Source organism: Ammospiza nelsoni, chromosome 7 (genome assembly GCF_027579445.1).
Source record: "Ammospiza nelsoni isolate bAmmNel1 chromosome 7, bAmmNel1.pri, whole genome shotgun sequence".
Taxonomy (NCBI): domain Eukaryota; kingdom Metazoa; phylum Chordata; class Aves; order Passeriformes; family Passerellidae; genus Ammospiza; species Ammospiza nelsoni.
The window spans coordinates 12,042,563-12,056,506 of NC_080639.1; the positions used below are offsets into that span (position 1 = coordinate 12,042,563).

The window sequence follows — 13,944 nt, forward strand, 5'->3', positions numbered from 1 at the left end:
TAATAATGAAGAGGTGACATTTAACGAAATCCACCCCCACTCAGCAGAGCATTCAACAGTAAGCACTTTGCTCAAATCCTGTTTATTTAATGAAATTTAATCACAAGAATCACTTGTAGGTATATTCTGATATGATTTGTTGACTATTGATGGATTTAAGCCCATCTCCAAGTGCTTTGTTAGCAAAGGGGTGTGGCTGTTATAGTGATTGTCACATCAACACTGCATTTATAAAAGTGGAGGAGAATTTACCACAGCCTGGCTGTTTCTTCGTCTTGTTTAAAGCCAGGTAATTTTTAATAGAAAACAAACCAGCTGCATTCTGAGATCTTTTGTAATTGAAACAAATAAATGTAGGACTCCAAGCTGGAAAATGACAAAGTGGTGCAGCACTTTCCAAGACTGCTTGTCTTTCACAGGGGCATCACTTGTGCTCACAATCAGACAAGCAGACCTTTGAAATTCTTTCCCTAGCACCCACACAACTCCCATTAATGTAATGGCAGTAAGAGGCCTGTGTCAGGAAATACACTAATGGCTTTTGTAGATCTCCAGCTACAGGAAAAAAAAAGGAACTGGGTGCAATAATGCAATATTTTGGTGTAGGTCGATCCCAACTCTAAATTGCTGTTGCATAAAATAACTATGGAACACTCACCACAATGCACTAAAAATAAAAACACTTGCTGGTGATGACAATCATAATAAACCACTGGGAAAATATGGTTTATTTTCATTAGTCACTTTTGCTTCTTATTGAAGCCTCTCCTTCTCTTTATGACTTCCAGGATGTTTTTAGTATCCTTCTGGGGTGCAGCCTTATCAAAGAGGTAGCATCTGAACTATATTAAAATAATCTCCATCCAAGTAACTGTCATACCTCTTACACTAAAGTGAAAGAAGTATCAAGATGAATAATACCAAAACAATAATGAAATCAGTATCTGGATCAATTTTATCAGGGTTTAGGGTTTTTTCCCCTCAGGAACAAAAACTTTGCGATATAGATTTCGGTCCACTGAGAAGAAAAAGCAATTTCCAGAATGACTGCCAAGTATTTGCTGTGGATGAGCATTTCTGCTTGTTATAACCACAGAGAATCCAAGGGCTGTAGCCAAGGCTCCATTTCAGCAGTCTTCTGAGCCATAAAGTACTCAAACAGAAAAGTAAAAACTCAATGCTTGCCAAACTTTGTGTCCTTTTGCTAGATTAACCTCTCAACACTTCACTGACTGGATTATCTGGAAATATTTAAAATAACTGAATGCTACATTTACATCTTAAATTGAAGTATTTCAATTTCCAAATCAATTTCACTTTTCTGCCCTCCCACCACTTTTCAGGAACGCATCACCCCAAGAGAGGGGCAGCCTTCTCACTTTCTAATTTGAAGGCTGTGGGTTTGGTTTTGGTTATTTTTTTGTTGTTGCTTTGGTGCGTTGGTTTTTCTTTTACAAACTTATGGCACCTGAAAAATGGGAGAGAGTGAGACGAACTACATTTGGACTCCCAGACTGCAACCTGATGGGCACTGCTGCACAGCTGCATTTTTGGACAAGGACATGGTCCAGAGATGGAGGCCAGGAGTAACTCCCCTGCCAGTAGCATGCCAGGAGCTCCAGCTCCTGCTCCTCACTGGGTGTTCCCTAGGGAATGATGCTTTTCTGGAGATTGTTGTGGCCCTCAGGGAGGCCTGAAAGCTGAAACAGCCTTCTCAGGGGCATGAAAAGGAAGAGTTTTCCCTTCTGCCTGAAATGCATGCTTCAAATCAACCCAGCTCACCCTACACAAGGGCAGGGGCAAAAGAGAGCCTAAAATGACCCAAATTATGGCATCAGACAGCCTTGCACACCAATGAATTCCTCTGTGGATAGCACAGCCAAGCTGGCTGGCCCCAAATGTGCCCCAAGAAGCTCTGGAGCAGCCCCGGCGCAGTACTCACCCTCCGGCAGCGGCCGCGTGCAGGCACGTTCTCCCGAAGCTGTCGGGGGTGTCTATGTCAAAGCCTGCAGACAGCACGTGCTCATTACTAAACAAGGACACTATGCTATACTTTTGTCCTAGTTAAACCACAGGAAACATCGCAGAGACAGAAAAATCAGTTAGTTGGGAAGAAAGCAGAAGGCAAGGCACAGTCAGAGAGGCTGGCACGGGGACGGCGAGCGGCTGCTGGCGCCAGCAGCGCTATAAAAGGAGCTGTGACAGGAGCCTATTTCCACATCCAGCTCCTCCACACCCCTGTCTGCAGCCTGGGATGGGTGTTTGGGAGGCTGAGACAGCAGGACAGGAAGACAGAGAACATGGAGACACGAGGAAGAACCACAGAGTCAGCCTAAACATGAACTGGAACTGTTTTCATGGCACGTGGTTGTCAGATTGGGAAGAGCCTTCCAGCAGCACGGGGGGATATGCATCAAGATGCACGAGGCCAAAGGCTGCACCCTGACAGTGCTAACTCTGCTCACCCAGAGGGTTTTCTCTTCCTATCTAGTGGTCACAGCCAGAGCACACCAAGTCTCAGTATAATGGGGTATGCAATTATCATTTTTCACATTTCTTTTATACCCTACAGGACTCAAGTTAAGAGGGAAAAGTAGTTGTAGGACATTTTACATGATAAGTAATGAAGGAGTTTTCTAGAAAACTCATATGATCTAGGTGAGGATTTTTTAACTCATAGGAACTCTTGCCTGGGAAAAGCAGAATTTGGGATTTGGCCACTGATTACTGAGTCTTTTGAAATGGTTGCATAAGGAAGCTCTGGCTCCTTTGCTTTGGACTCTGGTGAGGATCCCAAGCCTGTTCTCTTGACACTACACTTCCACTCATTTTCCCTGTCATGCCCCCAGAGCTTTGGCCAGCCTAAGTACTTAACTATAGATTCAGAAACACTCTTTAGCTGCATGCAAAATAGATCATCATCATCATCAGTGAGATGTAAATCCCTGTGCCAGTGCAGACCCCAGGGAGATAACTTCAGAATTACTCCTTTGGTGGGCAAGGGGGAGAATCCCCAAAACAAAACAGGATCTCACATTCCTACAGTTTGGAAAGGGGTTCTAAATTCCCTCCCTCCCCAGAGTCTAAACTCTCTGAACCTGCTGGGAGAAAAGAGCTTTGGGCACAAACAACACAGGAATTCCGAGCATGGCTTTGGGAAAGCCTTGCATGCTCTGGTGCACTGCCCCACGCAGCCCAACACAGCAGCACTCTCATTAGAATAACTCACAACAAAGCATGGAAAGGGGCTGCAAGCAGCAGAGACAAACACTGCTGGAGTTCCAGGGACACTGGGGGATTTACTCACCCGATGACAACAATTTCCTGCAGCAGTCTGAGTGGGCATTCAGTGCTGCTAAGTGTAAAGGGAACATGTTGTGGATCCCACACCTGAAAGGGACAACAGCCTCGTGAGAAAATGCAGGTTACATGCACACACACAGCACATCAAAAGCTCCTTCCAGAAAAGCAACATTTTCTCAGGCTTTTCTAGGAAGATTCTTGGTGGCTGCCATTATTTTTATCTGTATTTCCTTAACAGCCTTCTTGAGAGTTAAAAATATTCTGATGCAGCGAAGTCTTGGCATTTTGCTTTGAACAGAATGTGGCAGGATGGTTTGCAAAAATTCCAGGCAAAGCCAAGGTAGGGGAGGAAGTAAGAGAGCAGATACTGCTTGGAGTCAATTGCCCAGTGAGCCACAAATTTCTGCACCAGCTACACATACAGCAACTGCCATTTTGAGGGAAATGTAAATGCCAAAATCTTCTCTATATTATTTCTGAATCTCTTTTTTTCTTTTTTTTCCTTTTTTTTCTTGTAGATGACTCTTCACACTTTCCTTTAGGCTCCCATATCAGTTTTCTTCCACAGCCTAAGAACTAATAATCTAATTTTCCTATTTGCTCCAGCTACTTTCCTCACCTCCCCTTTCACTTTTTCCTCCCTCTTTTCAATCACACAATAAACTTTCAGAGCAGACATGATGGGTAAGAAAAGAAAGGACGCCTTTAGATTGAGCCTGTTTATCATCAGTCTAATTCCATATCAGGCAAACATGGAGTTTTTAAACAAGCTGAGCACTCAGCAACTTCAATTAATATCAGGAAATCATGCCAACTCAGTCCCTAGGCATACCACTGCTCACTGTCTTAGAATACTTTTGGGTCTGGACATCTTGGTGTCTTTCATTCAGCATTGTTTTGTGCAAAGCATCTTGTTATTCTAGATATATTATCCTGCTGGCAGTTCTCCAAGTGCACATAAACATGGAGCCTCTGAAAACAACTAGCTTGACAAGATTATCATCTACTGTCTGCTCTAGCAGATTTTTTTTTTTTAATTACAAACTCCAGAACAATAGCAGATGGATTCCTATCAGTCCTTCACTTCTGCAAGACAATTGGTGGATGGGAGAATACGATCATCTCATGGGAGAGGATTTCACGTACAGACCCAAAGACAAAGGATCTTGTCTTTCTAGACACCATAAATCAGAATTGCTTAGGAAGCTTAAGACATTAATTAATGTGGATGTTTATAAATATATTGTGCTCTCTCCAAGATTTTATGCATAAATGTTTTATGGTTTTAACTAATTTGGGTTTGTTTTTGAAAATTTATTATTTCCTGAATCCACAGGCCCATTCTTTCTCTGTCTTCACATGTCTTCCTTGCTGCTTCACTACACTGACTTGTGCTCCTGTACAGATTTGAATTTTACTATTAGCAGCATCTATATTTTAGAATAAATCTATTAAGAGATGATCTGACAGCCTGTTCTTTGAAGAAAACATTGCAAGCTGCACTGAGCTGCTGCATCTGTACAAACAGGTTGCATTTTCTAGCCACGGATTCACTTATTTAAGGGAACATTGGACATTCCATATTGCTGTTTTACCTTACACCCATTTCCCTCTGCCTCCTCCTCCCTCTAGTTATCTTACACAATATTATTAATCTTTTTGGTCAAGATTTCCACCCAGCAGATGTTTTTGGCTGGTCTCCACTGAAATCCCCTATCTGCACATTTGCTACCCAGTGTGCCATTTCTGCAGTGCTGTTCACACTGGTTTCTCCCATCATTTGCACACTTTCCCTTGCAGTGCATTGCCTCAAAGCCTGGCCGAGCTGTCTGCACTTATTGTGAACAGTGCTGCAGAATTTTCTTTCCTAAAACTATTTGGGGAGCTCACCCAGAGTTATTTACATGCAGCACATATTGAAAGCACATTTAGCACAGGCAGTAGCATCATTTCCATCTGCCTGCTATCTCTGAGCCAACTTCTTATTTCACTTATTTCTGCTGCTGGAAAAAGTATTTTATTTGATCAATGTTCCAGTTACCCAACTGTGAAATAGAAATTTCTAACTGGATAACCCTGATTCCAAGAGTGGAGTGGGCTATCCCAGTGCATCTCATTTTCTCCTAAAACCTCAAGATAATAGACAGTGACTGACTGTACTGGAGAAAGAGAGAGGAAAAACCTACATGTCTGTTTAGATACCAAGATCTTCATGCTGGCTGTATTAATAAAACCCAGTGACACTAGCTGAAACCTAATGTGGAATTGCATTATCCATGCCAATTAAAGATCTGTTCCACCTTTTGAGTTTGTAGGGTGACAGTTGTACTTAGCAAAGAAGAATGGGCAAATGTGTCACTTGCATGAACACCACCAAGCAAATAAACAAAATATTGAGAGCTGCAATTCTCTCCCAAATTCAAACCAGACATTTGCATTTGAAAGCAGGGTTTCCTAACTAGGTAAGTCGAGAGAAGTCCCTGATTTCTATGGCAGGTTCTATGTAAAAGAGAAATTATATTTTAGAGACATGTGGAGGTAATTTCCAAAACCTTACATTCATGAAATCAGATGCTGCTCTGAAACACCTGGTACAGATATCTCTCATGGCACTGCATTACCCTGATCTCATACCCCTGTGTTTATACTCCTTTTAACAGACCCTAGGAACTTGAGCATAACTAAACAATACTCAAAAATCCTCTCTGTGTATATATATATACACACACACACATCCCTACTTCATGTACATTACCACCACTGTCCCACATCAGTGCTTCAGGAAGAAGCAGTGCTTGTACAACTTGTAATCACACAAGTGGGCACAACAGGAACTGAGCAGAGTTTGCTTCCCTGCACACTTCCCAATCGTTCATATTCTAGTCTCATGTCACCCACTGAAGTACAGTGCAATTATGCTTGTCAGTTTTAACCTCCCTACTTCAGAAGCAGTTGTGTTTCCAGGCACTGGACACGACACTTGATCCTTGCAAACAGCTCCTCTTGAGGCACCTACTTGGCAGTATCGGCTCCGCTGGTTATGAGGGTGTTGATCAAAAGCTCGTGTCCGTATCTTGCAGCCACGTGCAGAGGGGTGTTACCATCCTTATCTACACAGTCAATTTCCCCTCCTGCAGAAGAGATTTTCATACAGATTAACACTGAAAAATTCACCATGAATAAGGGACCACAAGTGCTGTTTGTCTCAGCACCATGAGCAGCCCCGAGCTGCTCTCTTAGCCACTGAGAGGAGGCACTGAATTTCCCAGAGGCACTGAATTTCCCAGAGCAAGGACCAGCACACAGCAAGTTCTCAGCTGTCAGCCATGGTCTGGCAGCAGCACCTGCACCTCCCTCCCCACCTGCAGTGGTGGGAATGGGATGATGTACAGGGGTCAAAAGTATGTGATTTCGATTTGTTGCCTAGCTAAAGGTACAAATGGGTGTCCTGAAATAAACTACAAAATAATCTGCTGAAACTGCACCCTCATTTGTAAAGGCATTGCCACTCAGTCTTATCTGTACAACAATGTAAATTAGAGTTCACTCCAGAGGCCATCAGGAACACACTGCAAACAAACGTGCTGCATGCTTTTTGTGTGTCTTACCAAAGCACAACCAAACAGTGCTTATGCAGAACTTTTCCTTTTGCAATTTAAACCTGGCATCTTACATTTTATTCACATAAGCAGGAAAAATGGATTCTTTCTTTAGATATATTACAGACAAGTCCCTGTTTTCTTTTTGGACCAAGAACTGTAACTTTTTCAGTCTCTCCTTGTCAGTCAGGTTTACTGCACTCCAACTATTCTCTCTTTCCCCCAGTCCTCTCCAGCTGGCCTGCATCCTTGTGGAAGCAAAAGCCAAAACCAGTACTACAGCTAACTCTCCCAATGCTGAGCTAAGCAAACAGGATTACTTCATGCCTGCTGGCCACACTCCTATCTGTGCACTCCTGGACATTGCACAGCACCATGGACATCCATTACCCATTTCTTTAAGCACCACAGCACTGCTGACTTGTGGTCAACAACCTTCTGATCCTCTACAAGCCCCAGATCCCTTCTGGAGGGACTGCCACCCACCTGGCTGTTGCCATTCTGAACTTGTCCAGCTGATACTCCTGCCTCTGTGGGTGATTTTTCTTTTGCCCCACTTGCATTATAACCTCTGTCTCCAGTTCTACAGATAATTTTTCATTCTGACTCCATCGTCTGCCAAACTAAGTCTCTCCCAACTACAATTTTCTTCTCCAAATGTTAAAAGCACATTTCTTTTCCATTATCCAAACATTTAATGAAAATACTGGATAGTTCCAGACCCAGAAGGGAAACTGAAAACTCTCTTACTACACCTTCCATTTCAACAACAATTAATTTATTACTAATCTCTGAGTGTAGTTTAACAACCAGTTATGCACTAGTGCTGCAGTATTTTAATACTCTGCTGGTTTGCTGTGAGAATGCTTCCTGAAAGCATGTCAGAAGTCTTGCTAACATCAGGATATGGTAATATTTACTGCATGTCCACTATTCACAGGTGGTAACAAGGCTTAATTGCAACAGGAAGAGCTCTAGTAAAGCACTAGACCACATGCCCTGAGAAGCTGTGGATTCCCCATTCCTGGAAGTGTTCAATGACAGGCTGGATGAGGCTCTGAGAAACCTGATCTAGTACAAGGCATGCCCTCCCCATGGCAGACAGGCTACACCTAGATGATATTTAAGGTTCCTTCCAAACTTTCTAATTTCTAATCTTTTAATGGTGAATGAAAGTCAGTGAAATGCTTGAACAGGGTCCCTGGGGTAGAGCATCCACCAGTGGAGGTCCACAAATAGAAACTGGACATGAAAAAGTCAGAGAACTGTGCTGTGTTTATAAAGCCTATTAAACTGCTGTAGAAGAGAACTGTGATGTTCCAGCTTATTTTACTCTTGAGAAATCTACACAAGATATTGTCCACTTTGGCTGACCTATGTAACATTCCCCAGCATTTCTTTTTCCTCATTTTTAAAGAAAGGTATCACACTTGCAGCTTTCCAATTTTAAGGTAATCCATTCTTCCTTTACAAGCTGCTAGAGACAGCAACCAGAAATTGAGACACACTTAGCCAACTCATTAAGTACTGCAGAATGAAACTCTATTGCTTTAAATAATTCACATTTCTCTCTTCTCCAAGATCCCATGGCAATGAGGTATAAAGTCACTTGCAATGAGATCTGTGTACAACACTAAAATTAGAGGGGCAGAAAACCAAGAAAGAAAGAAAGAAAGAAGTGAAACCCAAGTTAGTGGAAGAAGAGTAGAGAAGAATGAAGGGCAGATGAAGAACTGCCAGTCCTTTCACACACAAATCCAACAGCGAGCAAACAATGGCTCTAAGTCTGAGCCTATTAGACCAAACAACTAAAAATTGCAGTAAAGCACAGTTTCTTGCATTTTCCCCCTACCTCCTTTTACTATTACTTTTTTTTTTTAATCCCAGGAGAGAGATAACAATTTGCATGATGACCTGAAAGAATCATGATCTACTGGAGACCTCCATTTAAAAACACAATCTTGTTTAAATGCGTCATTACATTTAAAGCACAATTGTTCAACTACTTCCAACATTTCACACTTCAATTCCAAGTTGGGATTTTTGGGGGGAAAAAACCAACAAAACAGCCAATGAACAAAGCCCAGACCATCCTGTGTCAGATAGTGGCCCAAACTGGGAAGCTTAATAAAGAATCAGTAATAGCAACCTCTGTCATTCAGAAACAGGCCTCTGCCAGATCTCTAACAAGAACAATTGCTATATTCTATAGTACTCTTGGACAAAAAAAGATGCCTGAAAAATGACTGATAATCAGGAATCCTGGCTGTGCCAGAGCAAACAAGGTAGCACTGCTCCTCCCTGCTGAGTACATATTCAACACTTCATGGAGACAGTGAGTGGCAAGGGATGAGAAAAGCACAGCTGCTGAGTGCAGAGCAGAAGAAATGGTTTGAGCTCTAAGAACAGCAGGGCTCCCAAAGGAGGACAACTAGAAAATTGTGCATCCTTCTCAGCAGAAAAGAGACCTGAATACACCTCTGAACTCTTGCTTTCAGGTTAAGAATCTCAGTAGATCATCTGGACCACTGTCAGCTGGAAGATTATGGAATTTTGTCAACAACCAAAATCTCGGGTTGCGATGACATGATGGAATGAGAGCTGTCAGTTCAGCTCAAAGGCAGAAGTTCATGGAGCTGCCCTCTGGGCCAGACCAAATGAAAACTGCATCAGTGGACATGCCTGATGTCTTGAAGAGCCACTCCAGGGGCTGACAGGAACTCACCGTTCTGGATGAGGGTCTGTGAGCGTGTGAACCTCCCATGGACAGCTGTCATGTGCAGGGGGCTCTTCCCGTCCTTACTCTGCCAGGAATGAAAAAAAGCACTGCTTTAGCACGTGAAGCCTCATGAAAGCAAAGATACAGTGAGCACACAGCAATGTTTTGGGTTTTACAGAAAGAAACTGAGACCAGGAAAGCTGAACAATGAGAAAATAGATGGGAGCGGTACCAGCCTCCACTCACATAACTTATGTTTATTGGCATGGTTTATTGGCACGGTTTATTGGCACCTTCATTGGCAAGCACAATCCCTAACTTCTTCTTAATAATTTTGAGTTTAAACAGTGCACTGGCTATTCACTGATCTTAAGGGGTGTTAAATGCTGGAAGTTAAATGCCAGCTTCATAGATGGGAAACTGAAATTCAAAAAATTCTAACAAAAGTAGTCAAAATCTTGTATGAACTCAGAAGACCTCAAGTTTTCTAATACTTATACCAGTACCCTCTGTTGGATAACAGCAAGTTCCTTTCAGCTTCATTAAGATGTGTAAGTTGTGCCTTCAAGAATATTCAGATATCCTAAGCAGAATCAGAGTTTGTAAGCTGGAGCTCTAAAGCAGGTAACAAGCAACCCTGGAAAGGGAACTTTTTGGAGTCAGGTTTAATTAAATTTATATTATACAGGGAAGAAAAACACTAAAAAGGAATAGTTCTTTGACTTAGCAGCATTCCCTGAGATAACATTTTGACAGAGCTCTTGGGACTATATTTTAGTACTTTTTTGTGCCTTCATGAAAGTGATTGCCCTAGAGTTTAGAGTTCTCATTGTTATCAAGGCACTGCAAGCTCCCCTGCTGGGATGTAATATCACCCAAACAGTTTCATGATCAACATTCTCAGCATCATTCCAATTCCATCAAGGATTTAGAGCCATGCTGTAGCTGTTGTTACAATTTCCTCCTGAGATATGCAAAATAGGCTAAAGTAAAACTGTAAAGCTGGTATTTAAGTTTTTACCTGAATATTAACATCTGCCCCATTATTCACTAGTAGTTCAAGACACAGTGCTCCATGAGTGGAGGCAGCAGCAAAATGCAAGGGGGTGAATCCATTGTTATTAGGCTGATTTACATTAGCACCATAGTCAATCAGCTCATTAACAACAGAGTCCTGACCGTTGTAACAGGCAATGTGAAGTGCAGTATTTCCATAGATGTTCATCTCATCAATCTAAAATGAGACAAGGAGACATAGTTAAAATTACAGAGATCAGCTTAGCATTTATGTAATGCATCACACGCTGCAAATGGAAATAGCTGGAGGCCTGAACTGTCATAGGGCATAGTTCTCACCAGCATATTTCATCGACAAATTATACTCCCAGACAGCTTCCCTTGGAATGCTTTACCTTTCCTATTATTAACTTTTTATCCTGCTGACAATCTCTAAAACCAGTGTGAAGCTTAAAGCTGATAGCAGGACTATGTAATGACGATATTGATGACAAAATTCCTAACAAGCCGGAAAGATTTTCCATGTAAGTGGAAAAGGAGGATGAATAAAAAGTTCACAATCTTTACATTTAAAAAGATTACAACAGTGACTATTGAGTTTTTGTGAACAGAACCAGGCATAACAGCTGTTTACATAGTTTCATTTTGGATAGGGAGTGGGGGTATTTGAGTGAAAACAATGTGAAAGTGCACAGATATTTACACTTCAATAAGAAACCACTTTCAGTAGTTCAGTATTATAAAGATGTAATTAAGATTATATTGCTTCTTGATGACCAACTTAGTATTCAACTGCTGTTGTGTAAAACAGGACAAGACAGATTGCACAAAAGACTCAGGAATGGCATGAACAGCCTTCCATGAAACACAGGCGTCTCTAAGATCCTATCCCCAGTGGTGGAGAATGTGGAACTTAAAGGGACTTATTAGCATGGCACTGTTGATAACAGGAAACAGCTATTCCCCTTCACAGCCAACAGCCTGTGAACATGAACTTCTGATAATTTTCTGGCAGGTCAAGTCAGCTGAAAATACCATGACAAAAGTAATGTCTTTATTATGATTAACTGTCTGATCAGGCTCCTCTGGTCATCTCACCACTGCTTTGAGGAATTGGCAATAACAAGAAGTCTGTGCCCTGAAAAAAAAAGTTATTTTCCAGAGTGAAAACAATCTATCAGCTACAGAGGAAATACAGGTCTGTAAACTGAAACAGCCTGAGCTGCTGTTTAGTAAAGTACTCAGTGTATCTATTGAGAACAACCATTCATTGTATCAAAGGAAATGCTGACCCAAGGAAAATTTCAATACTCCATCTTCTTCTGCAGGAACAGGATATATCTCCTGATTCCTTCAGCAAGGTGGCAATTTACTGTCCATATCAGCCTTTCTTTAATACAGAATATCTCCAGACTCTTGAACCAATAAACCACATGAAGAATGAGGTGGTCTGATAAATGGGACCTCTTTTCTTTAGAGGTCACTGTCTTTAACAGCATCCATAAGAAAGAAGACAAGACTACCTCTAAATAGAAATAAAGTGCACATTACCACATACCTCCACCCCCAGGTTAAGGAGTTGTTTCACAATGTTAATCTGCCCATTGGATGCAGCTGCATGAAGTGGGGTGTAACCCTTCTTGTCTTTACAAGTCACTTCTGCACCATGATTAATCAGTAAGGCAACAACTTCCAGGTGACCTTCAAAAGATAAAAGATAGCAATCAATGAATAGACCATCCCACAGCATCACTTCTCCCAGATTACTGCTTTATTGCTAACACACTGCCCTTTCACTGCTGTTTCAAAGTGCTCCCACAGTTTTACAAAGGAAGAGAAAGCATTTTTATAAATGTTTCTAATCCTAGCTCCAGGCCTTGTGAAGAAATCCATGCATTCACCTTCTCCAAATGTGTCAAATTTCTCTTTACTGAATTGATTTTCCAGTTGCCAAAAGAACAAAACACGCCTCTTTTCCATTTATTTCTCTCAAGCTAACAGAGTGTGTTTTATTCTCCCTTTTACAGAGAGTAGTGATACAGTGAGCACAGGAGCATGGCAATGCAAGTCTGCCAAAACAACATCCTATTGATATCACCTGCAAACACAACTGTTAACACTACTTGGGTTTTGTTAGAGATAAAAAATAACCTTAATAAATTATAAAATTAAGAGGAACAGTCTTATTGCTTCATGCTGAGACAGAACTGTCTGCCTTAGAATTAAACACTTATTATGTCAAACACCATACAAAGTTGTGCTCCATCTGGGTTGCACAGCACTTTCATGACAAGGGCAGCTCTGTCGTGCAGGACCTAGGAAACCATATGTAGAAAGTCTATAAATAATGAGTGTCCAAAAATAATTAAATATTCCAGAAACTCTGTGAGGGTTTATTTACAGCTCTCATCGCATTATCTAACTTCTGTCTAAAATGCACTACAGACTCCATTGCTAATTTAGGCCTTAGATGTTATCTAACACTTTTAAATGTGCACCATGAATTTCTGAAAACATTTAAATGGAAAAGAGGCATGGAATTGCACAGCACAATGTAAGAGCCTTTCAAATCCAGAGAGTGAAGTTCAAAGCTCGTTAGCTCAAAAGCCACATCACAGTTGTTGGCAAGAGCCTTTCCATCTGCATCTGTGTATATCAAAAAACCACACAATATGCTTTTCTCACAGTTGGAAATCTCCTATTATCTCATTCCTAAAAGTGCCAGGATTAAAATAAAGATTTCTGACATGTCAAATAAAGAGTTCCTGGCTGAGGGTGCACAGCTCCCCACCAACTGTAACCTGAAATATACAGCTTGGCCAACAAAAGCTCTTGAACAAGCATGACCACTGTCACAGACAATCTTGTATTTTAAAATTACAATGTCCCAATGTAAGAAATTTGCCTTTAGCTTGAAAAGAATGATAAGGCAAACTGTTTGAATTAAGCAGCACTTGGTAACACCACTTATTTTTTGGGGAGATATTCAGTTGCTCTTGTCCACTCTGGAATAAAAGGTGACAATATTCTCCTAACAGGAAGAAAGTGCCTATTGTGCATTTCCTAAGAATATCATTATCTAGCTGCTTATACACTGCAATAAACCACTAAATTTTTGATCACACTTGCCTGCATTTCATTGAAAGTACTTTTTACTAAAAACTGAAATAAATATAACCTGGGTTTTTTCTAACACAAATATAGCTCAGGTTTGACTTAGAGTCGGGATAAGAAGACCAAAATGGAAAAGCAACACAAAAAGCCCACAATTAACTGTCTTAAAAAGGAAATCACAGCCAAGATCTC

General features: G+C 41.3%; 1 protein-coding gene across 2 annotated transcripts in view; it reads right to left on the bottom strand.

The window, feature by feature from the left end:
• Positions 1 to 13,944, bottom strand: part of ANKRD44 (ankyrin repeat domain 44) — a 131,229-nt gene that overhangs the window by 35,786 nt on the left and 81,499 nt on the right. For both annotated transcript variants that reach the window (XM_059475568.1, XM_059475567.1), the window contains exons 7-12: positions 12,197 to 12,339; positions 10,643 to 10,855; positions 9,628 to 9,706; positions 6,320 to 6,434; positions 3,308 to 3,390; positions 1,943 to 2,006 (exon numbers count right to left, since the gene is read on the bottom strand). In XM_059475568.1, the coding sequence (XP_059331551.1) occupies positions 1,943 to 2,006; positions 3,308 to 3,390; positions 6,320 to 6,434; positions 9,628 to 9,706; positions 10,643 to 10,855; positions 12,197 to 12,339 (697 nt within the window). The remainder of the gene's footprint in view (positions 1 to 1,942; positions 2,007 to 3,307; positions 3,391 to 6,319; positions 6,435 to 9,627; positions 9,707 to 10,642; positions 10,856 to 12,196; positions 12,340 to 13,944) is intronic.